Consider the following 26,804-nt stretch of genomic DNA (forward strand, 5'->3'; position numbering starts at 1 on the left):
CGCCAAAGGGAGGCGAAAGCGCCGGAGAAAGCGGCGCTCCCGCCCAGGTGCAGCCGAGGAGGCGCGGGGCGGGGAGAGCCGGCGGGAAGGAAGAGGCCCGGGCGGCTTCTTGTTTTGCTTTCGTCGCCAGCTCGGAAACTTCGGGGCCGCGCGGGTGGAGGGAGGAGCAGCCGGTAAGTTGGGGCGGCCGCGCTGCTTTGATTCCCTGCCCTCCAGAGTCCAGCTCGACCCGGAGCCAAACAGCCTTGGCCCCTTCTGCCCACCCCGCCGTCCAGCCTCGCCCCCGTTTCCCCGCCGTTTGGGCGCTCCCGGCCCTTCCTTGGAGACGCGTCGCCTTGCGCCAAGTGGGGCCGCTTTGCGCGCCCAAGTAAAGGCGCGTTGCGAGACCCGGACGGGGAGCCAAACACTCGCGACGGGCCGAAGCTGGTTTCAAGCCTGCCGTCGGTTCGGGGTCCGGGTCTCGCCTGCTCCCTCCCTCCCCAAGTAGATCCCGATTCCGGGCGCGCTCAGCGGTGTGGCGGTTCCCCAGCCCCGACCTGGGGGGCTCCGGAGAGGTCGCCGCGTTAGACGGGCAGCGGACCCGGGGCCGACAAAAGAGCCCTTCTCCGGACTTGGCTGCCGCAAGAGGCGGTGGAGGTGGCTGGAAGACGGGATCGGGAAAACTCCTGGCTTCATCCTTCCACCCGCAACTGTTAGCCCGGCGGAAGCCGCGTGTTGCGAGGGGGCGCGCCCCTGGCGCCGGGCTCGGGGGGAGCCGGCAGGGAGGCGGGGTCCTTCATCTCCGCCCCGGGGCTTCTGCCTTGGTTTTGATCTGGACCTGGGCAAGACCGCACTTCAAGAAATACTGAGAAGAGCTGGAGACTCGTCCCGGGAGGGAAGGTAGGAAGGAGTCTCCGGATTATATGTCTTGTGGGGGAGAAAATGGGGTTCACACGGCAAAACGACGTGGCCAAGTCTGCTTAGCCAGGCAGTGCCAGCCCCACCAACAACTCGTGTAAGAGTCGCCCAGTTCTCTTGCTGGAGCCCTGAGACAATGTGGAATCTGTTCAGCTGCGAGACTGTAGTGTCACTGCTAGAGTGAGAACAGCGCTTTTTAAAAAAAGAGAAATGTTTCGCTGGGCATCATTTTGGGGAAGTGGGACTGGTAGTGCTATAAGGGCAGGCAGGATTACGGTACATATGTCCTGTGAGGCTGTTTTAACACAGAGATGTAAACTGAAAGTAACCCAGATTTTTTTTCTTTTTTTAAAAAAACAACCACCATATTTTACCTGTAAACATATACAGTGGTACCTCGGGTTAAGTACTTAATTCGTTCCGGATGTCCGTTCTTAACCTGAAACTGTTCTTAACCTGAAGCACCACTTTAGCTAATGGGGGCCTCCCGCTGCTGCCGTGCCACCGGAGCAGAATTTCTGTTCTCATCCTGAAGCAAAGTTCTTAACCCGAGGTACTATTTCTGAGTTAACGGAGTTTGTAACCTGAAGCATATGTAACCCAAGGTACCACTGTATAATGAAAAAGAGGTTATGTGCCTTCTTCTCTCCCGCAATAAGAAGGTGGCCACAGGCTTTAATGCCAGGGGTTTCAAATAGTGAGCATGATGGCCCAGAATTTTTCACAAGGGAAAATGTTGTTGTGGAAGGCAGATGATGCTCTCGCTGTGGTGTGTTCGTAAAACAAAAAGGACCAGACTTCACTAGCAGCTGAGCAATTGTGAATGGGTGGGGGAAAGAAAAGAAAAAGAAAAAATGTGAATGGGATGGAGATCCCTGGGATGGTGGTCATTCTAGTTTGCTGATGCTGAGTGTGTGACCTGGCATAGGTGGAGTTAATGGCAAGTTTGCCAAAGTCCATATAGAACAAGGGTGGGCAACGTGGTGCCCTCCTCAAGCTGTGGACGCCGTCCCTATCAACCTCAGCCAGCACAACTGAGGGTCATGGCCGATGGAAGTTGTAGTCCAATAACATAGGGAGTGCCCCGTGTTGGTTACCCCAGACCGACACTAAAAATGACACATATTTCACTTGCATTGGCTTCCTAGAATTCCACACTGCTTTTCCACTGCTGGTGCTCATAGAATCATAGAATCATAGAGTTGGAAGAGACCACAAGGGCCATCGAGTCCAACCCCCTGCCAAGCAGGAAACACCATCAGAGCACTCCTGACATATGGTTGTCAAGCCTCTGCTTAAAGACCTCCAAAGAAGGAGACTCCACCACACTCCTTGGCAGCAAATTCCACTGTCAAAAAGCTCTTACTGTCAGCTTTTCCACCGCTGGTGCTCAGATAGGTTAATCATCCCCAACATGCCCAAAACTTGCATACCTCTGTATTCACTCACACTTTGGCACAGGAACAGTGCAAGAAATGAAGAAACGCATGACTTAACCATAGGGATGGGCGACTGGAAGTCACTGGGGCCAAGTCTGGATCCCAGAGGTTGTCTCTTTTATTACTCACCTGCAGTCTATAGGCACATTAGGCCAATTTCTCCCAAGCTGAGACACAAGCCAGAGGCTCTTTAACCCCTCCCTATCCAGTGTGAACAGCAAGGGAGGCCAGTTTAGCAGAGCTTCCCTTACTGGGCACCTGTCGTTCAGCTAAGGTGCAGTGAATGATATTGAGCAACTGGCAGTCAAGGTGCATGTGAGTGACACAAGGAATCTGTGGCTTCCTCTTCGGATATCTATTCTGAAATCAGAAGCAGGTCTGATTTTGGTTGGAGCAGCCACCTTTTCCCTTGCATAATTTTCCTGATGGAAATAGTAAAGGTAAAGGTAAAGGTACCCCTGCCCGTCCGGGCCAGTCTTGCCAGACTCTAGGGTTGTGCGCTCATCTCACTCTATAGGCCGGGAGCCAGCGCTGTCCGAAGACACTTCCGGGTCACGTGGCCAGCGTGACAAGCTGCATCTGGCGAGCCAGCGCAGCACACGGAACGCCGTTTACCTTCCCGCTGGTAAGCGGTCCCTATTTATCTACTTGCACCCGGGGGTGCTTTCGAACTGCTAGGTTGGCAGGCGCTGGGACCGAACGACGGGAGCGCATCCCGCCGCGGGGATTTGAACCGCCAACCATGCGATCGGCAAGTCCTAGGCGCTGAGGTTTTACCCACAGCGCCACCCGCATCCCTATGGAAATAGTATCGTCCTGCAGCCATCCATTTGCGAACTTCTGAAGTTGCTAGTAGCTTCAGTAGAGGGGGAAAGACAGACAAAATGCAGGTGCCCTATACCCACTGGTGGAGCTAAGAACAGCTTCATGAAGGGGCAGGTGTTTGATTGGGGCAGGTAGAGAAGGTGCACTAACTCCAAGCAATTCAGGAACTTGCAGGTGCAACACTGGGAGTTGCAGTCATGGATAACATACGTCCTGTGTAGTCTGGCCCTGAGGTGCTTCAAGAAAGGGTGCTTTTCACACTAACAGGGGAGGGGGCTAAAAGGTCCCTTGCCTTTGTTTTGCCTTTGTCAGACAATATTGTTGGCTCTTCAGCTCTTGCTTGAGGGTAGGGGGTGATCATTGTGACTAGCCTGGGCCCCCTGGAACACTTGTGGTGGGTTCCAGATTTATATGTACAAGGAGGGGGGAAAGTATTTGATCCCCTGCTAAATTTGCCCATTTGCCCTCTGACGAAGAAATGACCAGTCCATAATTGTAATGGGAGGTTTATTGTAGCTGTGAGAGACAGAATAACAACAGGAAAACCCCCAGAAACCCAGAAGACAAAAGTCAGAGATTGATGTGCATTATTATGAGTGAAATAAGTATTTGATCCCTTTGCAAAAGATGACTTAGTACACATCTCAGGAGGTATTTTGTCCCACTCCTCTTTGCAGATCCTCTCCAAGTCAGTAAGATTTCAAGGCTGATGTGTAGCTACCCGAACCTTCAGCTCCCTCCACAGATTTTTGATGGGATTAAGGTCTGGAGACTGGCTAGGCCACTCCAGGACCTTAATGTGCTTCTTCTTGAGCCACTCCTTTGTTGCCTTGGCTGTGTGTTTTGGGTCATTGTCGTGCTGGAATTACCCATCCTCTATCCATTTTCAATGCCCTGGCTGAGGGAAGGAGGTGCTCACCCAAGATTTGACGATACATGGTCCCGTCCATCGTCCCTTCGATGCAGTGAAGGTGTCCTGTCCCCATAGCAGAAAAACACCCCCAAAGCATAATATGTCCCCCTCCATGTTGAACAGTGGAGATGGTGTTCTTGTGGTTATAGACAGCATTCCTCCTCCAAACACGGCAAGTTGAGTTGATGCCAAAGAGCTCGATTTTGGTCTCATCTGACCACAACACTTTCACCCAGTTCTCCTCTGGGTCATTCAGATGTGCATTGGCAAACTGTAGACGGGCCTGTCCATGTGCTGTCTTGAGCAAGGGGACCTTGCGGGCTCTGCAAGATCTCAGTCCTCAACAGCGTAGTGTGTTACCAACTGTTTTCATGGTGATTATGGTCTCAGCTTCCCTGAGATCATCAACAAGTTCTCAGCTGCTTCATCACCGTTCTCCTGATCATTGCAACTCCACGAGACGAGATCTTGCATGGAGCCCCAGACCAAGGGAGGTTGACAGTTATTTTGTGCTTCTTCCATCTGAAAATTATTGCACCAACTGTTGTCACCTTCTGACCAAGCTGCTTGGCAATAGTCTTGTAACCCAGTCCAGCCGTGCGCAGGTCTACAATCTTGTCCCTGACATCCTTGGACAGCTCTTTGGTCTTGGTCATGGTGGCTACTTTGGAATCTGCTGGATTGATTGCTTCTGTCGACAGGTGTCTTTTGTACAGGTACTGTAATGAGCTGGGATTACAGGCAAGACCTCTCCCTTACAGTAGGTGCTTCTAATCTCAGCTCCTTACACACAGTGAAGATACCAGGTAGCCTGACATCTGGCTGGTTCATAGGGGATCAAATACTTATTTCACTCATTATAATGCACATCAATCTCTGACTTTTGTCTTCTGGGTTTCCGGGGGTTTTCCTGTTGCTATTCTGTCTCTCACAGCTACAATAAACCTACCATTACAATTATGGACTGGTCATTTCTTCGTCAGAGGGCAAATGGGCAAATTTAGCAGGGGATCAAATACTTTTTTCTCTTGCTGTGTGCCTCTCTAAGCAGGAGCCCTCCTAAGGCAGAGGATGGGGGGCATCAGAAGGCCCTGCTGCGGAGGCTGAGCCAGAGGGAAAGGGGAAGGAGCCAAAAACTGGATTCTCTGAGCGGCCAAGTACTTGTCAGAGCTTCACCATGTTGTTTATGAACACTGTCACATTTCTCCCTGGAGTTTAGAACAGGGGTCAGAGCAAAGAGCTCTGCTGAAGAATGTTGTTGTCTGTCCTCAGGAATTAGAAGCATGCTTGCCAAAAAGTTGCTTTAATTTCCAAATCTTTTAAAAGGGGCAGGGTGTACAGATCCTGGGGGTTAGTTTAGTGATTTTCTCTGGCCTCTGCACTTGCCTTTAACGCCCCCGCCCCTCGGACAGTTGACTTGGGAGCAATGGTGCATTTAGAAAACCTCTCTTTTGCATGTTCCTGTGGTCACATTGGGGGAAGGTGCACCTGCTAAGGGCAGGAGGCCCAGCCACTTGGGCAAGGCAAGCCACAGGGCCTGGCAGGATGGGTGAGGAGGGGCTGTCTCAAGAGACTTGCAGCATCCACCGAGGTGGAGTACCAAAACCCATCAGGCGTGTCCAGTAAGTTAAATGCAAATCTTGGCCACGTGAGTAGGACAAAAAGGGTCCAGCTCTCAGGGTCCTGTGCAACAGCCAACTTTAATAGTACCACTAAGTGACTGCTCCTTAAATTCTCTGCACTGCACTGAAATTCTGCATTTCAAAGGGAGCTACATTGCCTACAAAATCCATCTTTAGTTGCATCCCTTACAGTGCAGTGTTATACACGTTTAGTGAGTCCCATTGAGTTAAATGGAGCTTACTCCCAGGTGAGTGATTATAGGATGTCAGCTTAAGTCTTTATTAATTCAGTGAATTGTTGTAGGGTATTAGATGATAGGCAGAAAAGAAGGTGCCTTGAATAATGACTGTCAAATTACCACAGTTTGTGTGTATTCTGTGAGGGACAAAAGCAAAAGCAAATTCAGTGAGCACAACACACTCTGCCTCTCAGTTTTGTTTTGTAAAATGTGTGTGTCTGTGATTCAGATTTTCATACAATTTTTTACCAAGGAAATAAAAACTAGACAAATGGATGAAAGTGAAACTCAAGGGACTCAAAGGCTGGAATTAGTAGCCATGGAGGAATCGGACACTGTAGGAAACACTCATGAGCAGCTCAGATGGTTATGGGAAGGATTCTGACCAAGCCACTGTAGAGGCTCAAAAAGAGCTTTTGCCTGTATCTTGGTTCACATGGAGATAAGTCAGTGTCACCCCTGAGTCAGAAGAGTGATGGTTTCTCCTTAGTAGCTCTGTGGCACATTTTTCTTACCTTACCTAGAGAATCCTTTCCACGCTGACCTGCCTATCAGGGAACCACTTACACGTGCCATGAAATCATAGCTGTCAACTTTTCCCTTTTCTTGCGAGGAATCCTATTCAGAATAAGGGAATTTCCCTTTAAAAAAGGAAAACGTTGACAGCTATGCATGAAATCCCTGCATGTTACTGAGGATCCTGTGGCCTGTTCCACGGTTTTACCATGAGTTTGCCCCTGTGAAGTAAATTCACAACTCACCTGTAGCTGTCTATTGCAGTTGGGGAAGATTTTTAGCGATGGACAAGATGCCGTTCAGGGATCAGGCCTCCCATTTTGTCAATGAGCTCTTAATAATTGTCCAAACAAGCCTAGGGTTCCCAGGAAAGCCTTCTGTCTCAAACATCCAAATGATTAGGTGAGAATCTCGGCATTTGGTTTCCTAAAAATACATTTCCTGTTCTTAATGTCTGAGAAACTAAAGAAACATAAGCATATATACAGGGATTGGAATAAAGGGGGTGGGAATAAAACCTTCTGTGATTTATATGATGAAACTGTGTGGCTTCGTCCTTCGTACTTCTGTATGCAGCCAGTTCAGATGCTGCAATAGACTCAAGTCTGCTGCAGTACCATCTGTGGTTAAAGTTATTAAAATTTTCTCAGTAAAAAAAAATTTGAAAATGTTCAGTAGCACCTTAGAGACCAACTAAGTTTGTTCTGGGTATAAGCTTTCGTATGCATGCACACTTCTTCAGATACTTCAGAAAGCTTTCCCACTGCGTCAGACCAACACAGCTACCTACCTAATTTTTTCTCAGATAAACGTTCTATTTTCTGCACTTTGACCTTGAGCATATTTACTTAGAAATGAGCCCTTTGATTTTACACTGGGCTTGCTCCCTAATAACTATGTTTAGGATTAAGAGAATGCAATGGGAATGCTGTGTGTGCGTGTGCGCAGGTGTGTGTGTGCATGCGCAAGACACCTGCCCTCCTGCTGCAATGCCTGTTGTTCCAGGGAGGGCGAGCATCTCTCACCAGGCAGAGCCAGACACATTTTCCTCCCAACATCAGAGGTTTGTCATTGCAGCCAAACTACTGTGCTATGAAGACCCTTATCCACAAGCGTTGTTTTTTCCTCTTATCAGCTGAATGGCAAGCAGAAATTCAGTTTGTATTGCTGTCTTTCTGATAAGTAGATGCAGTGATGGGGAAAAAGGATACATGTTGGAATTGTCTTGCTTCTTTTTCGCAAAGAAAAAAGTGGTGACCATATGCTTAATTCTAGAAAGCAAAGGATTTGTTTTTCTCTCTAGAGGTTTAGCATACCAGGGATCTGAACTCCCAAGAAAAGAAGGAGCCCCGCTACTAGCCATCTCAGATCCCAGTCTGACACACACAAAACCCTGTCACACATCAAAATACAGAGTGGCCAGTCACCTTGGTTGGCCTACTGGCACCCCTTGTTGTTTGTTAACCTCACAGGACCCAAAAACTATGGTAAGTGGAATGAGTCTGTGATATTTGCAAGCCGGACATGAACCCTTTAAACAAACATACACACACACATATAGTCTTGCTGCCCAAACATCACTTCTTGATCTCAGACATTCTGCTGGCAACATTGCTTCATATAACAAACATCTCCAGGGAGGGTGGAGGGTTCACAATTTTACAACAACTCTTAATCATTTTAGCATTCTTTAAGTTTTTTTGTATTGGAAAGTGCATTTAAACCTTTATAGGCAAAAAATATGTTGTACTGGGGCCAGCCCCCATCTCAGGGGGCAGATCCTGAGCCCCACAGTTGTTCCTTCTGTTGGAGGACAGAGCAGTCTGTGCAACACACACACACACACAGTGTAAAGGGAAGATTCAGTCTCCAGTTCAGCTTCTGGATTTGGAGTGGGGGAAGTGCCAGCTTTTCCTTTGCCTCAGGCAGGAAAATGTCTTGGGTGAGCCTTCTTCACATTGTTCTCTCCACTTGCTATAGTGTGTGTTCTATCTGTAGCATTTGACCTGTACCATAGTAGATGCTGGACACAGAAATTTACACCGTACTCCTATGCCAACTAACCCAGGAGTAAGTCCAGCTGGATTTACTGGTACTTACTTCTGGCGCTGTGGGTTAAACCACAGAGCCTAGGGTTTGCCGATCAGAAGGTCGGCAGTTCGAATCCCCGCAACGGGGTGAGCTCCTGTTGCTCGGTCCCAGCTCCTGCCAACCTAGCAGTTCGAAAGTATGTCAGAGTGCAAGTAGCTAAATAGGTACCGCTCTGGCAGGAAGGTAAATGGCGTTTCCATGCGCTGCTCTGGTTTCACCAGAAGCGGCTTAGTCATGCTGGCCACATGACCTGGAAGCTGTCTGAGGACAAATGCTGGCTCCCTTGGCCAGTAAAGCGAGATGAGCGCCGCAACCCCAGAGTTGGCCATGACTGGACCTAATGGTCAGGGGTCCCTTTACCTTTACTTCTGAGTAGACATGCATAGGATTGTATTGTCAGGAGAAGAAGCTTTTCCTAGCATGAATGTAAATGGTGAGGGAAGCTTTATCTGTCAGACTTACATTTGCCAACTGCTGGTAAAGGAACAGTGGAGAAAAAAAAGGCACCTCTGGAGGAGTTTTGTAAAAGAAAGTGGCTTGAGAGAGATTTTGCTTTCCACAGGGAACACACACATCTTCTTCTCCACTGACCAAACAGGTTTTGCAGGATTTTGAAAGTAAAAAAATAAAACCTACAAAACATGTTTACCTGAATCAAAAGTGTAAGAGGTGTGAGTACCACGAGCGGCAATTCCTCTTTCAAACCATTTTTAACTCACTGGAAACATGCCTTCATGTTTTTAAGATATTCCCTCATTATTATGGATAACTGTCAGTACAATTTTGAAAAGGGGGTAGACTTTCATGTTTTATTTTTGCATGTACTGTGTTTTTAAAAAAACAACCCTGCAAATACTATCTGTTTTCACTGAAGCCTTTAAACCTGTTGACACAGTGATTGCATGAAGACTTGCAGGTGGTTGCAAGAACTTTATCTTGCATGCAAAGAAGCCAAAAAAGGGAAAGCACCAATCACAGGAAAATAAAAAATATAAATAATTAAAAGAGGGGAGAGAGAGAACATTCTAAATGTGCACAAAAATAAAGATTTTATTGGCCCAATGTATTTTGAACTTATTTTTCCCCGCACACTTTCTGTGCATCATCTCCTCCCTGTTTCTCCATGTGTGGTGTAATGTGACCTAGGAACTCTTGCACCATTAATCTCTAGTCATGCCTACCAACCCACAGAAGGCTTGGGAGTAAAAAGTGTGAAGACTGCAGCTTTGATGTATTTCTGTGCTCTGCCACCCAGACTGGAGTTGAGTGTTAAAAGAGGAAACTCTCAGAGCATTGCACGCCCTTCGCCTTTTTCTCTAACACACCCAGCTAAAAACCATTCAGAGGGTTGCACACTGTATGGATTGATTCTCTCCCCCTCAAAAAAACAAATAAAAGAGCCTTTCAGGGTTAGAAGGCAAAAGAAATTGGAAACAGACTGACGAAAGCTACCATTTGCTAGCATACATGTCTGGGGAAGGTTGGTTTATAGAGCCATGATGCACCACACAATCCTAAAAATCAAGGATAGCCAATGTTGTATCCTGTAGATATGTTGAACTCCAACTCCCATCAGCCCCTGGCAGCATGGCAGGAATGGTGGGAATTGTAGTCCAAAGCAACTGGAGGGCACTGCATTTGCTACCCTTCTACAGATAAGTGGTAAGGAAACCTGCCCCCAAAGAGTTGACAATTCAAACAGAAAAAGGCAAACTGGATGTTTAAAGTGATCTGTTGATTTTCTGCAACATCTTTCCCCTTACCCTCCATGCACAAGTTACAATTTGCATAAATGAATGAGTGAATAAAATATGTAACTAGAACAATGGGCAATTAATTCCTCCTCCTAATCCTTTCCATCGGTAAAGTGGTTAGGGAAGGACAGTTGTTCTGAGTTACGTGCTTATATAGGTACTCACTAAGAGTTTCAGAAAAGGTGTGCTGGGTTGCTGTGCCATCAATTAACAGGTGTGCATTGTTACCCTTGGTGCTGAGAGGGGCTATCAAGTGTTGCTCATACTATGGATAATTGTGGAACCCTCCCCTGCCAAATTTCTTCCAATATTTTGGGATTCTGAATTACAGTGGTACCTTGGGTTAAGAACTTAATTCATTCTGGAGGTCCGTTCTTAACCTGAAACTGTTCTTAAACTGAAGCACCACTTTAGCTGCCACTGCGCCGCCGAAGCACGATTTCTGTTCTCATCCTGAAGCAGTTCTTGGAAGAAGCCCTGAAGAAGTTCTTAACCCGAGGTACTATTTCTGGGTTAGCGGAGTCTATATCCTGAAGTGTATGTAACCTGAAGTGTCTGTAACCCGAGGTACCACTGTACTGGAATTTTTTACCAGCAGCACTGATGACATTGCAATACACATTTGCACACTTTTGGAAAGGCAGCATAAAAAAATGAAATGGAAGATGGAGCAAGCTTGTTTTCTCCTGCTCTGGGGGGTAGGACTCAAACCAGAGGTGAGAGTTGTTCTGCAGTAGAACTGACTCCCTCCAAAGGTGGTGGACTCTCCTTCCTTGGATGGTTTTTAAGCAGTGCAGCATGGATGGCCATCTGTCATGGATGCTTTTGTTGAGATTCCGCATTGCAGGGGGTTGGACTAGATGACCCTTGGGGTCCCTTCCTGCTCTATGGTTCTATTACCGTATTTTTCGCTCTATAAGACGCACCAGACCACAAGATGCACCTAGTTTTTGGAGGAGGAAAACAAGGGGAAAAAATTCTGAATCTCAGAAGCCAGAACAGCAAGAGGGATCGCTGCGCAGTGAAAGCAGCAATCCCTCTTCCTGTTCTGGCTTCTGGGATAGCTGCGCAGCCTGCATTCGCTCCATAAGATGCACACACATTTCCCCTTACTTTTTAGGAGGGAAAAAGTGAGTCTTATAGAGCAAAAAATACGGTAAATAACTCATTTGATGGTAGGGCTTTTGGTTGGTTGGTTTGGCTTCCTCCTGCTACAATGCTAGTATACTTCAATAGAAAGAAAATGTGATAAAAATCAATATATTACTATAATTAACAACAATAATGCAAACCTTAAAGGATTAAGCATTTCTTCTGGGAGAAAAAAAAGTCGTGTCATTTTCTTTTCTTTTCCTGAGTACATGCAAAATCAATAACGAACATCCTGAAATTCTCCTTTCTTATTTTTTTACATCATAAATGCCAGAAGGCATACTCTTGCCTTTTCTTTTTTATGTTGTTCAGGAGGCTGTTCTTGCACCTCTGCTTATAACAATGACAGCCTTGTTTTCATTCAGGAGCTTTCAACTCTTTCAGACGTTGTCTTCCACCAACAGCACTCTGCTTGTGTTCCCCCTTTTCGGAGGTCTAGTGGGGTTGTCTCCTCTTGTCCGTCTCTTCCTCTCTTTTACAAAATAACAATTTCCTGCACACTTGGGGAGTCTTCCACCTTGTCTGATGATGATCCGACTCCACTGCCATACTAGTTGGCACAAGAAACACCATGTTTGCTATTAGAACATGTTGGCAGGATTGGTAATATAAACTGTATATGTTCGCTGGAATTCCTCACTTTTTTGTTGAGTCTGCTCTCTCTCTGTGCAAACAGTTTGATGCCAAGGAGGCTATTAAAAGCTCTGTGTGCCCCTTTAGATCTGGAATTTCATCTTGCAAGTTTCCAGTTTCTACCATCTCTTTTGAAAAATTCCCCGTGAGAATTGTGCGCCACTCCTACCTATTCTGTTTCTTTTTCCTCATCAAACATGCTGTGCCTGTACAGTTCTGCAGATCAAGAAAGAAGAGGCACATGGCAGGGATTTCATAGAACTATGCATTTTATTCTGTTTTATTTATTGCTGCAGCAATTAGGCCAAATCTGAGCAGAATTCTGCAAATCAGACTATTTCTAGCAGAATGGAAGAGATGAAAGAATTAAAGAAGTGAACAAGGATAAAGCTCAGACAGCAGACTAAGACAGGATCTGCATTCAACCATCACCTTTTTGAAACTCTGAATTGTACCCCTCACCAGCTCTTTGCAATCTAATATTTATAGTTGATTGATATTAAAATGGGCCCTGGTGCCACGCACTGCTGTGCTTTGATAGTTAAACATTAACTGAAGGGAAATCGGAAGGAAAAGCTAACGCAATTGTTCTTCATATTCTCTTGGAAGGTTTTTGAAAAATTCCCCTTCCAAGCGACAGTTGCAGTAGCTCAGCTGGTTAGACCGTGGTGCTGATAACACCAAGGTCGCAGGTCCAGTCCCCATATGGGACAATTGCACAGTCCTGCATTGCAGATGACCCTCAGGTTCCCTTCCAACTCTAAAGTTCTATGATTCTCTGTCCCCTGTTGACAAGAGAAAGGGAAGCCTCGTAAACCTGAAGTAAGGGCTGGGGTGCATGTCTTTGAGGGCTGACACCTTCCGATGGCGCTGAAGAGTCTATTTAGGTCAGAGGAGAAGGAGGCTGTTGTGCTTCAGGGAAAGAAGACATTAAGGAGAGAATGGGGTTCCGTTCTTGGCTATGCCTGAAACTTCCTGAGCATCCTCAGGCAAGTCGCATGGCTCTCTGCCATGTGGGGGCTTGGCAGGGTGTGATGAGGCTCCCTTTGTCCATTTAGATATTCATGCAGCTCTCCCTGACCTCAAGTAACATCAGATTACTTCCAATTGCAGAACAGGGAGATAACATCTTATAAGGCCAACCAATAAATAAATTGGGCTCTCAGCTGACGCTGATGTGGTTTCGATTAGTTTGGAGATACAGTATAATCCACCAACCAAAACTGTTGTAAGAAGGATTGAAATAAGAAAACGTTGGCTCCAAGCAACAGAAATTTAGTTATGCCTAAATCCTGTTGCTGTCAATGGGGCATTAGCAGGGCCGGCCCAAGAATGAGGCAAGGTGAGGCAACAGCTTCAGGCAGCAGGATCCCAATGTAGATATTTGTTCTTCTCGCCCCTTCTTGTGCCTAATGTAGATCTTCAGAGTGGGGTAGGAGAACTGAAAATAACGCCAACATATTTCACATCTGGCAACAAATGTGCCCCTTGGGTTTCAGATGGTACATGGAAAGATGAGTCTAAAAATCCTAGGACACAAATTTTCACAATCCTCTACGCTGGCTCATTTACTGGAAGCAATGTACCATATTTAGCATTAACTCTGCAAATGTGTGCTCGATTCTGACCAAACTAAGCCTTCTGATGCATATATATATATATATATATATATATATATATATATAATCATAATGGAGTATACACCTGCAGAGTTTATGCTAAATACAGGGCGTGAATTTTTTGTCCCAGGCTTTTAAAACTCATCTACCCATGTACTATCGGAAACCCAAGGGGTGCATTGGTTGCCAGATGTGGGGGGAATATTGAGCTCTTCTATCCAACACCATTTTGTCATTTGCCTCAGGTGCCAAAATATCTAGGTCTGGCCCATGACTAACCTGAGTCCCATTGGTGTCAACAGGGCCTAAGGGAACCAATGACCAGAACCACTGAGCTTTGAGGGGTATAGGAGAAAACAGTAGAAAAATGATACCGGAGAAAAGTAGTATCAGAACTAAATTACTATAATCATTAAAATGAAAGTCAGTACAATTCAATATAAAGATATAATTAAGTTGCTTAACAGTCTAGACCAGTCATACAACATAATATAATTTCTTAACAGAGCTTCATAGAAGATTAGACATACAAGCATGGATTGTTGGTGTGCATATTTCCTGTTTTCCATCAACAAAGAAGCCACACAGATCACATAACTTAAGAAATGACCAGCATTTCTTAACCCAACAGACAGGCTTAATGGGTATTCGTTTCCCCCTCAACAAAGTTCTTAAAACACTGTTGTAGTGGAAATGCAGAAGAATTGTAATTGAGGAGCTGTAGATGGCCTTGTGCAATTAAGCCTTCCTAAGCTGACTCCTGCTCCTATTCTTGGAGATGGCCCAGCTGTGGATTGATTGTTTTGCAGATGTAGATCATGGGACACACACACACACACACACTCCCAGGCCAGGTGATGGTAGCTGAGCAATTAAGCCTCACCTCTGGAGCAGATGAAAACCAGAGGGCTTGAGCCCAAGACCCTCTTGGGGTGTCAACGCTGTGAGCCCCTCCATTGAAGGCTTGGGTTGCATATATGATATGTAAATAAATCTAAACACCACAGTCTCTACTGTTTCTCATTCTGAGAAAACCAAACCCTGGGTAAGTGCCTTGAACCCCTGGAATCTCTTACTGCCTGGAGGTTAGGGTGGGATGCAACAATATTTTGGCTGAAATGATAGTAACCGATTTCTTAAATTTGCATCTATACAGATAGATTAGCATATGCACGTTTTACGCAACTATGTGTGGTCTTTTGCAGTGTTGCGGCTCCTCTTTTTCTCTTACTACTCCAAGCCTGGAATGTGCCTTCTGCATTGTGGCACAGCTTTAAGATAATAAAAGCAAGCAAGCCGAAGGCAAAGAAAGCATAGAGGAATAAAACAGACAGGCAAGTTAATTATCTCTGCAAGGAGAAGGTTTTTATTTAGCTGACACAAACAAAAGTCAGAAGCTGAATCCTATAGAGGTAATTCTGTAGCAACTTATCTTGTGGTGGTTTATCTCTGCCATAACATAGAATCATAGAATCATAGAGTTGGAAGAGACCACAAGGGCCATCGAGTCCAACCCCCTGCCAAGCAGGAAACACCATCAGAGCACTCCTGACATATGGTTGTCAAGCCTCTGCTTAAAGACCTCCAAAGAAGGAGACTCCACCACACTCCTTGGCAGCAAATTCCACTGTCAAACAGCTCTTACTGTCAGGAAGTTCTTCCTAATGTTTAGGTGGAATCTTCTTTCTTGTAGTTTGGAACCATTGCTCTGTGTCCGCTTCTCTGGAGCAGCAGAAAACAACCTTTCTCCCTCCTCTATGTGACATCCTTTTATATATTTGAACATGGCTATCATATCACCCCTTAACCTCCTCTTCTCCAGGCTAAACATGCCCAGCTCCCTTAGCCGTTCCTCATAAGGCATCGTTTCCAGGCCTTTGACCATTTTGGTTGCCCTCCTCTGGACACGTTCCAGTTTGTCAGTGTGCTTCTTGAACAGTTAAGGTTTGATTGACTGCAGTTCCATCTTAAATGAGAAACCCAAACTAAAGCTAATTTTAAAAGGGGCAAAGCACCTTTAAATTGAGAAGAGCCCCAAGCAAACTTAGCAACAGGAAAAGTTACTCTAGGCTTCAATCCTACGCATACTTACCTGGGAGTAAGCTTCATTGAACTCTGTGTGGCTTAGTTCTAAGTAGACATCTAGAAGAGTGTACCTTCAGTACGTCTTGTGTGGATTAACTTTACTGGCTAAGGCTTCAGTTTCTTTAAAGTTCTATTTTAAGTTCAGTATAAAAGCAGACAGTAGGTTCAGCAATGTGCTAATTTCACCAAGCTAAGCTGCCAAGGAAGTCCCACGTGGTCACATCTGACTTCTAAAGAAAACATCTAAAATTAGGGGAAAGTTTAAAAAGGAAGTGGAGAGTCAAGAGGGTCATATCTCTCCAAAACAGTGATTGCTTAAAACAAAAATAGTGGAAACTCAGCTTATTTACCCATTTGTGTATTGGCTGTGCTTGACTGCTTTACACCAAAACAAAGCATTGGCTGGACATGATGCTCATGTGCCTTGTATGGTGTGCCTGGTGGTGTGGATGCTTCATTTTGAGAAGCTCGACACTTACTTTAGATATATTGCTCAGGTGTTGTTTCTGAATTGTTTGGCACAAGAAACATTTGCACTGAAATTTTGTCTCTGTTCATCCTTTTACCACCTTATCTATCTTAGACTAGCCTTCCATGAGGGTATTGTTGTGTAGACAGTCTTGCCATAGTGCAAATGTTCATGTATTTACATACCTACTGCTGGAATCAGATAGGAAAAGAGACGAGTCTATGAGCTCAGGACTACCAAATACATACCCACCACAGTGGACACCCCAAAAGTCTGAACAAGACAATTGTTTGTGTGTTTCATATGTCTCCAGGTTGGAGCTAGAGAAAACTGGTCAAGCTTATAACCCCAGTGCAACATAGAAACTTTGCCACTGGGAAGCTTTAGGCAGGAGAGGTTTCATGAAGTGAAATCAATGTTGAAAATGAGCAGAGCTAGTTCATTGGGTGTTAGATACTTGTTCAATTGTATTGTATTATTTATGCAAATTGATTTTCTCTGGAGTTAAAGATCTGACCGGGATAAACCTTATTATGTTGAGCTTATATTTTGCAGTTTGTATATGGTGTCTGTTTGATAATGGGTGGTTTGCTATACCTAATAGAGGATTATATAAAAAAAATATTTGTTCAATAGGAGGATGCTAAGCACCTAGCTGCCTAATTTAAGGTTGCCAGATTTTTTTCAATGAATCCAGGGACACTTTTCAACTTCAATGGATTTTGTATGGGGACTGATCTGTAAATCCGGGGACTGTCCCCGGGAAATGGGGACGTCTGGTAACCTTAGCCTAATTCCTCCCTCCCTCTTTGCTACTGCAGCTCCAGCTAATACTTGTGCTGAATAGAAGTTAGTAGGAAAGTGAGCTGCATTTGCAGCTGCAGAATGAACTCTGCTAACAGTCCTTTCAGAGAACCCCACATGTTGGCAGTGTGATCTGTGGTAGGAAGTCGGGGAGGAGACAGAAAGCCATGACACACACACCCCCAGCACCCAAAGCACCCACATGCCCCGTGTTTGTACTGGAGATGAGAATCAGACCTATCTATTCACGGCCTATTCCATTGTAGAAATTCATTGATATGCTGTGGCTATAGCAAAAACCCAGACGTGTGTTTAGAAACAGGAGCCATATGAAAACTTGCAAAACTGCACAGGCTTTGATGATAAGAACTGGGGCAATAGTTGTCCTGGAAGCCCAAGAGAAAGTGACTAAGCATGAGCCAAGGGTCACAGGAAGTGCAAATAAAATACCAAAGAGATTTGCCCCCTTGACATCCTCTGATGACATCTGTTGCTGCTCCTGCTGCTGTTTTTCCCTAGAGCTGTTCCTCAAGCATTGTCAGGCTCAGTGTGGCCCATGATAGCCTTCAACAGCAAGTCAGAATCAGTCTGGGAAGGTGCAGATGTATATAATTTGAACACTGAACTTTTTGACGAAGCACCCATTGTGGATTTTGCTTAAATGTACAATCTTCTCTCCTAGATCAAACTTGGTTCTGTATGTTCACTGCAGAAGACACCTGTGCACTGCGTTGATTGGCTTGGAAGCCTCTGTTGGCACCCCTCCTTCACCCCTCCCTGAAGCAATTTCTCAAGGTATTTGGATTTTATACTGCCTTTTAAAGGGAAAGGGAAAGAGAAAAATAGAGAGGGCCAAATACACATGTAACTGAAAAAAGTCCATTCAGCCCTTTGAAAACAAAACAAGTCACACTGCCTGCCTGAATCAGGAGTTGATTCATCAGTTTGATTCATGGTGAATTTGAAAGGGGTGAGAAGCTAGTTTCAAAATGGGGGGGGGGGGTTTGACTACAGTTATACCTACATGTGGTAAATCGCCACCCCCATTTTGTGGCATCATTCACAGACTATTATTTTTATGTTTTACATTTTAATTTCTTCTGCAATGTTTTATTTACCATTTTAATGTAAGCTCTAAACGGCTTTGTTATTCCTCCCCCCTAAAAATATAAAGCAGTATAGAACTGGAATGAACAATAAAATAATAATGAAAAGCAGGTGGCATTTCACCTTTTGTGAGAGGAGGTGAAACCTGCCAGTACTCCTGCTGCTTCCAAATGCCTTTTTTTTAATGTCACATCACAAGAGCTGTTGTGATATTGTTGGGACATTGACAGTGGGGCATAGCTGTCTCCAATGGCAGTTGCCATTTTCCCGCCCCAGCTGTTGCTTGGACAATAGCATAGTGCCATTCCAGATTATTTGGGGGGGGGCTCCCCTCACCTCCCCCCCCACCTCCTGAAATTTGGCTCCTACTTTTGAAAAGCAAAAGGAAAGGGGGAGGGAGTGTCATCCCTCTTGTTTAGGCCAGGCTTCTGCCAGTTCCAAAGTTCAGCCCCAGCACTAGCTTATACAAATCTTGAGTTACTGGCCTGCACAAAATGCCTGCTTTAAACCTCCCCCCCCCCCCGAGATGTCATTCAGCTACAGCTCCCACCCTCCCTAGTTATGGGTCAAGGGTTAATGGGAGTCCAACATCTGAAGGCTCCACTGGGTGATCTTGAGTCATTCACTTGTCTCCCAGCCAACCTACCTCACAGGGTTGTTGTGAGAATAAAATGGAAGTGGGAGAGCCATATATGCCACCTTCACTCTCTTAAAGCTGTGGGGTGTCATAATAGCCTTACCAGCAGAAGTCTTTGGCTAATATCTGAAGGGGATACCCAATGGCAGCCTTGCTTTACCTTTCATTTCCCACCTGCACAGGAGCTGGTGAGAGGAATTTGCACACGAGACCCATGTGCTCTGGGCAGCAGACGGAGACCCAGCAGGCGAGCTGAGTGGTCTAACATCCCACCCGCCCTTCTTCCAGCCATGGAGCAGATCAGTCAGTTTTTCCACTCGATCTGGACTTTCATCCTCTCCAAACACCAGGAGGGGGTCTACAACACCGTCTGCCTGGCTGTGCTTCTGGGGCTCCCCACCCTCGTGCTCCTGGTCGGCATCTTTGTCTGTTGCCACTGCTGTTTCTGTGGCGGTCGGAGGAAGGACAGCGGTAGCTACAGCACGAGTGAGAAGAGGAGAAAGAAGATGAGGAGGAGAAAGAAAGAAGAGGACCTGTGGATTTCTGCACAGCCCAAAGCGCTCATGCTGGAAAAGAGGCCATCGCTGCTGGCCTAGAGAAAAGGAGGGGTGGACAGGAGCTTGTGTGTGTTCACACACACACACACACACACACACACACACACACACACACACCCTTCTGTTAAATGTCTCACATTGCACTTTGGGCCACATAGCCTAGGACTGAGGACAAATCATGCTGGGTCCCTCGCCTTTAAGCACTGACCTTCAGCTGTTTCCTCCCTTTTCCTTTTTATAAAGGTGTTTGGATTGAAGAAGCTATCTTGGCCCATCACCGGGATGATCTGGGGAGTCTTCAGTTGGGCACACATTTACATGCACACTGATTGTTGTAGCGTGGATCACAAACAGGTGGCGTGAGCTAACAGCCATGCCAGCAGACATACTAGTCCAATGTGTACATAACAACTTGCTTGAACAGACTTGCCAGCTCTTTTAGCAGTTAAGGAACAGGTATCTGTGACTCTTAAACAAGCCTTGGACTGGCACTAGCAAACTATGCCCTGACAAACTACCACATGTACTTACAAACCAGCGCTGTCACCATATGCATACCCACAGGGACAGAGGACTTCTTTGAAATGTTTTATATGGGCACTGGCTTAGATGGCTTTAAGAGGGGATTAGTGGAGTGGGACAAGGCCATCAGTGGCTTTCACCCTCAGTTTCTCAAAGTGGGTCCCTACTGTTGTTGCACTACAACTCCCATCATCCCTAGCCAGCAGGGCCAGTGGTCAGAGATAATAGTTGTAGTCCAACAACAGTGGGAACCCAGGTTGCCTAAGTGGCCTAAGGGATCCTCTAGGTTTCGAGGGAGTGTAAGTCTTTGTACCACACGCCGGGAAACAAATAACGAGAGAAGGCAGTGACCTTAACACCCTACCTGTGGGCTTCCTGGAAGCACCTTGCTTCTTCACTGTTGGAAACGGATGTGGAATTGCATGCACCTTCGCCCTGACCAATGACAAGAGTCCCCTAACCCTGATGCCAGATTTCACAAATCCACCGCAATATCTGCCCCAAGGGTTATAATTAGGGCTTTGTGTACTCCCTATTGTTGCCACAGAATTCCATATAACCAAGAATCTCAACTCTTCCAACGGGTTCTAGGTTTCTAGCCCACAGTCTCACGAGTCTGGTTAAATCTTAGGGAGGGGGCCTTGAGCAGGATTTTTAGGCAGTGAGGTTCAGCGCCTCCGTCCCTCCCTTTTTTTCTTTCTCAGCTTTAGAAGTGGTGTCTCCATTTCCGTCTTCATCCCAAAGCTTCCTTTCCTCTCTGATCCTGGACAGAGTTTTTTCCCAGGTTCCACACAGCAGATCAAAGCCTTCCTCAAGCCCATATCTAACTCCCTGGAGTTACTGACTGTCGCCCTGTGTGTACTTACCTAGGAGCAAGCCCCTTTGATACGGTGGGACTTGCTTCTGTGTAAACGTGAATGGGGTAGAGCTATGAAACTCGTTTCTATGAGGGCCTCATACCCATCAGCATATCCAGGAATTTGGGAGAAATTTCAACTTGGGCCAACATTTCAGGTCGTCTGTAGATGGAATGCTAATTGCCCTGTCCAGGCAATTGCTGGTATATGTTTAGATACTCCTAGGAAGTCCACCTGCTGATCTGCCCTAGGCTTAGGCAGTGGTGCAACTAACTGCCTTTCTTTCATCAATACTTGTCCTGTGCCTTGTTTTTGTATATGCATTCCGAGATTGCCCTTATATTGCACACTTTATGCACACATGCAAAACAAAAAACAAAAAAGCACCCAACCCAACAAGCCTTTTATTTAAAAAATAAATTTATTTAAATGAAACTAACCTGATTATTTATTGTGTCTCAGCCTCTACTTCTCATTTACTGGGTGGGAGAGAAAAGAAAACAGTTTTATTATTTTACTGGCCGCAGGAAAGCGGTTTGCGCAGAGATGAAAAGGGAGCTGAAATGCTTATCTTTTCTTAGCTGAAATCTGATGACAATCACAAAAGCTCTCGTCCACAGATTCAGGCCTGCACAAATTGTAACCTACCAAGCATAACACCCAGTTGTTGTGTGGTGTGCTGGGTGCTTGACATGCACACATAGGGAATTTGTAGCTTTTTTTGGTAAGGCAAGTGGTACCAGGCCTGTCTGGTTCTTGTTAGTCAGCTGTTGTGCCTACAAGTGGGACTGCCAGGCTAAGCAAGCAATGAAGCAGAAGCCTAAACAATTACCCAGGAGTAATTGAGACATTCCCTTGTGTGTTTAAGTTTACAGCCTTATTATTATTCATTACTTGTATCCCCCCCCATCTAGTTGCCCCAGTACTCTGGGTGACTTCCAACAGAATATAAAACACCACACAGTACACCAGACATTAAAAGCTTCCCGACACAGGGCTGCCTTCAGGTGCCTATGGAAGGTTGTATAATTGTTTATCTGTTTGATGTCTGAAGGGAGGGCGTTCCACAGGGAGGGTGCCACTACCGAGAAGGCCCTTTGTTTGGTTCCCTGTAACCCCCTTTTTGCAGTGAGGGAATTGCCAGAAGGCCCTTGCAGCTGAATCTTAGTTAAGTGGGGGGTCAACTTAAATTGAGTGATGAAGTTAAGGACATAGCTGTTTACTTTTTGAGATTGCTCGGGTGCCGTTTCTGTCACAGTAAATGAAAAAATACTACAGGTGGCCTCGCTTCTAATTAAGAGTGGTTTTCCATGCTTACTTCTATTGTGTTACCTCACAAAAAGGCACAGATACAGAGATTTTGGATATGTACAGTTACATAAATGTAAGCAGTGAGTCGATTAATTTAGCCAATAAGAGAATTCTTTCCATTCTGGCAGCAATCATTCCAGTGGATTATTACCAATAATATTGGTGGGTGGAAGACTGCAACCACTGCCGTAATCTTCCTAGCTCATCCCTGTCAATATACCGCCTTTGTACTAAGGCGGTTCACAGTTTTAAAGGACTAAAGCAGATGGTACAACTTTTAAGGTTGTTGGGCCAGGGACGGGACAGTCTGACTGGAGCAAGCCTTGATGTTGTCTGTGCCTGCCTCCTCCTCCTCCTCCTCCTCCTCCCAGGGCAGATGTTCAGCTGTGGCCGTGCCTAGCACACTGGCATAGTCACAAATCATGACATCAGTGCAACATCACAACCACAACGTGTGATTCTTGATGTGCTGCAGCAACTCCTGTGCCTGAGTCAAACTGGTCTACTTGCTGTTGCAGATCATCTTCTCTTAGCTTATCTTACAGGTATTACTCGAAAGTGTAAAAACATTTGTCAAAACAGAGCATGTGTGTGGACCCTGGCCAACTGAGTTGGGCGCCTTTCAGATTCAAGAAACCACGTAAGTTCAGCAGGTACATTGGCTTCAACTAGATGTGTGCTCCTTTGCACAACACATGAAGAACTCTAGACTAAAACTGCCATTTTATGTTCTGTGTAGGTTGGATTTCATAAAGAATTCTAAGAATATAACTTTAAAATATCTTTATTTATAAGTAATAAGGATCTCCCCATTACATTCTGTGGCTAAATTATAAACTTTGCTAAACAATGTGAAATATTTCTGAAATGTTTCAAGATCCACAGTAAGTATCAAAATTGGCAATCGTATAGAAATACATTTTTTTTCTAACAAGCATAAGTAATTAACCATAGTGGTCAAAAATAAAATTTAAGCAGAATGCAGAAGCAAACAAGACAGGTACTAGCTTGATTACAGCAGAATTTAAAGCTTTCTTTAAACTAAACTATTATGTTTCTGTCTATAAAGAGTTATTTAAAAACAAAAAACCAACAAGTTAGATACTTGGGGCCCTGTATAGTTTTGGTGAAATTTGTGCCTCCTGGACTTCTCGGTATTTGTTATTTAAAGTGTTTTTATAACAGTTTTTGTAGTTATTCATTCTCCCAAAATCTGATAACCATTTTTAAACTGGAAGTTAAGAAACACTTGTCCAAGACTCTCCTCTGTGTTCCTGGCTCAGCTGGGATTTAAAACCAGGCCACTAGATAGAAATCTAATCACTGACCCACATTTGCTTTCACTGTGCCTTGGAACCGATACAACCACTAGAGATTACAAACTTTGTTTCACATATGCGATGGGGAGAAGTTATGTTTTTACTAAAGAAAAAGAATCTTTCCCTACCACTCCCTCCACAAAATTAAGAGTATCCTGTTGGGAAAATTCTGGTAGTGGGAGGAGAGGGACTTAAAGCTCATCTTCCTCTCTCCCTATATACATAAAATTATAAGGCTGTCATCACACAGCCCCCATTGGAGGATTTGTCGTGCTGCACCACAATACCGGAATTGCGTGAAATCAGCTTAGCCATTGGAGGATATGTAGGGAATCATCACAATCCCAGATTTGCATGAAGTCGGGGCTGGGAAGGGGGTTAAAGGGAAGGCAAGTTGCACAATAGCAGTGCCCACGGAAGGGGACTGAGAAGGAAGGGACACTAAGAGGGAGAAAGTGGTGGTTCAAAACAGCATAAGTTTAAGTAAAGCAGTGGTGGAAAGACAATGAGAGGGAAATGGTGGTTTTAAATAAGAGCAGAGGTATGAATAAAGAGGGAAGATGTGGCAGTTTTAAACAATGGCAGAAGTTTGAGCAGAGTGAGGAAGGAGTACCAGTGAGGAGGGAAAATGGCATTTAAAACTAAATTTGAGAACTATGAAAAGGGAGTTTGGAAAGGCTCTGCTGTGTTAGCTTCTGGGTTGACCCCATCTCTGCTATTTCTCCTTGTTAAACCTGGTTTGTTTGTGATTTAAAGACCAACCCCTCAGTGTACATCTATCCCTGCTTACACAAACCTCTGCTGTTGTTTAAAACCACAATTTTCATCCCATTCTCTCTCCATCTCTGCTTTACTCAAACTTCTGCTATTCTCTGAGTGCAATGAGAAGGACACTGCCAGAAAAAAATGGCCATTTCCCCTCTTCCATTCCTCAGCTGCCTCATGTGAGAAAAATAAAGGATGTGGAGCCCTCACATATTTCATAGCACCTTCATACAGCATATTTGCCACATGAAGCAAATATGAACATGAAGTTCCAGATTTAATTTAGAAGAGATATTTTTATTAACAAGCAAACACCCAGACATGTGCCACATCCATCAACTGAAGTTAAGCTTCTCTAACTAAACAATTAGGTAGAATAAAGGTACAAAGGTTATCATGATGTAGGAAGGGGAAGGGGAACATGAGGGAAAATGGGGAAATGCAAAAGAGATTGCGAAAAAGGAGGGAGTATGAGGGATGGAATGGCACTGGAGATGAAAGCAGGGACACAAAAGGTTCTGGCATAAGAGGGGTTGGTGGCTTCATAAGAGAAGGTGAAAAGGATGCTTAATAGTTGCAATATACAGGCAACCTCCATTTTAGGTGTGACCAATATGTGTGCAATCACACACATAGCACCAAACCCGGAAATGACTCAGAAAGGTAATAAAATACATCACTAAAAGGAAAGAGTGGGGGCAGAGTTTCAGTTGCATGCGATTTCACGCAAGCGCACAATGACCTGGAACACAACCCTGCACAAGTTGGGGGTTGCCTGTATGGAAGGAGAAAGATGCGGGACACTGCAGTCAAACATAACTATGCACAACTACTAGTTAGTGCATGGAGGGGGAAAGGACTACAGAGTTGTATTGCTAGATAGACTCAGCTAGGTCACACCCGGAAATGGAGGAAGTAAAGCCTTTGTACTTCACGTGTGTGTGTGTGTGTGTGTGTGTGTGTGTGTGTGTGTGTGTGTGCATAATGTAACAAGACTGAGATGTGTGAGCTTGCTCCAAAGCTTACAGCACACGTTTGGAACTATATTCTGTATTTTCTATGGAGGGGTCTCTTGCCTGTATTATCCTTGCTGCTGCATGGAACACTGCATGACTTGGACCTTGAAGCTGTTAAGTAAAGCATTTGAAACTTAAAGGTGTGTGGTCTGCTCATTGCAAGAGGGGTAGAAAGAGGTCAGCTGCTGTGTGCAGATGAACAATCTATAGTCCTAATGCTGTACTGCAGCTTTTGTGAGTTTAATCTCTGCTACTGGGGCTCTCAGTATGCTAGCCCCAAATTTTGAATCCAGGTACCCAGCTGGTTCTTTTGTTTATCCACACGCGTAGGTCCTCAGGGAATCATATATTAAATTCCCTCAGAGATGATGCACGAGATTACTCTGGGGATTGTTTGTGTACAAGGAGGTTGCAGGAAAAGAGTGCAGAGGAGGTATAGACACGAAAGCGAAAGGTGAAAACAGGTGTGCAAAGCAGAACTGCAGAACAAAAGAGAGAAGTGGCTTCAGAAATGGTGTTGGGAAGGTGAAAAAGGTGAGCTTAGCAGTTGAACAGGGTGGGAAGGGGAAGCTGGAGGGGGTGAACATGTTGGTGAGCAGAACAAGTAGGAGCGGACCCCCTAGCAAAGCATATATACAACATTAGAAATACTGACTTGCTATAAGCCCCTTTAGTCATACTTGAAATCAACATTAGGTGGTGCTATAACTAAAGTTTTACACATGGCTTGGCAAACTTAAGTCAGGTCTGAGTCACTTCAGGCTGCAGAACAGAGGCTTAAAAGGACTGCATGCTTCTCCTTAGCACAATATCTCTGCACATAGAAAACTACATGTCTGAGAGGAGTGTTCCCCTTAGCAAGGCATTTGGGGCAGGAGGATATGGAGGAACACTTGTAGTATGAAATGGTACAGTTTTGTGACTTACTACAGAAACAATTTCTCAAGTGAAAAAGAGGGTGGGAGAAAAGGGAATGAAACAATTTCTCACATGGGAATAGTGCCAAAGAACAAGAACGAACAGGGGCAACGCATTCTGCTTTGCTGCTTGAGGTGAAACGGAAACGTTCCCCCCATCCCGTCCCCCATCCCTGCTGAAGCCTGCCTCATCTGCGTTGCACAGCAGTGCTGGCTTCCAGTGAGATCTCACTTGCTCTGTGAGATCTTGCAATATTTCAGTGAGATCATGTGAGATTCGGTGAGATCTAGCCAGAAACCAGTGCTACTGCTACTTCTCTGCCTGCAGGGTGGGGCCCCATCTCATGGCTTTTGCCACTCGAGGCTTTTGCCTCACCCTGCCTCATGGACAGGGTCAGCCCTGAAAAAGAGCAAAGGTCGTGCTTTATTTAGGAGAGGCATCTTTGAGATACAACCACATCATTCTCAGCAGCGCTTGAAAGTTTGGCTTTTGGTGACTTGGCTTTTGGTGACTTGACAATTGTCTTGTAGGGAACACCATGGATCGAAAAATATGTTAAATTAGCACCTTGGGTTTTGCAAAGCTACATCTCAGAAATCAGAGCACAGCAGACCAATCAGGTCCTTGTTGAGCGGAATAAGCAAAGCACCCGAGAGAGAGAGAGAGAGCAAAGAAGGAAAAGAGATGGTGTGGTGACTTCTTTGTTTTCTCTGGCAAGGAAAAGCAAGATCCAAGAA

The 26,804-nt window shown here is 45.2% G+C and overlaps 1 protein-coding gene across 3 annotated transcripts; it reads left to right on the forward strand.

Moving 5' to 3' along the window:
- Positions 1–153: 153 nt before the first annotated feature.
- On the forward strand, positions 154–21,173 carry KIAA0040. 3 transcript variants are annotated; one of them, XM_081865191.1, is made up of 4 exons: positions 810–879; positions 14,550–14,745; positions 17,741–17,853; positions 18,985–21,173. In XM_081865191.1, exon 4 carries the CDS (start codon positions 19,093–19,095, stop codon positions 19,396–19,398), a length of 306 nt encoding a protein of 101 aa, XP_081721317.1. In that variant the 5' UTR covers positions 810–879; positions 14,550–14,745; positions 17,741–17,853; positions 18,985–19,092; the 3' UTR covers positions 19,399–21,173. The 3 variants fall into 3 exon arrangements, with proteins under 3 accessions (XP_081721319.1, XP_081721318.1, XP_081721317.1); XM_081865193.1 differs by lacking the exons at positions 810–879; positions 14,550–14,745 and adding an exon at positions 154–173; XM_081865192.1 differs by lacking the exon at positions 14,550–14,745 and having other exon boundaries at positions 718–879.
- Positions 21,174–26,804: the final 5,631 nt, after the last annotated feature.

This window comes from Podarcis erhardii, assembly GCF_964252035.2.
Source record: "Podarcis erhardii genome assembly, chromosome: 6".
In the NCBI taxonomy this organism is placed as follows: Eukaryota; Metazoa; Chordata; class Lepidosauria; order Squamata; family Lacertidae; genus Podarcis; species Podarcis erhardii.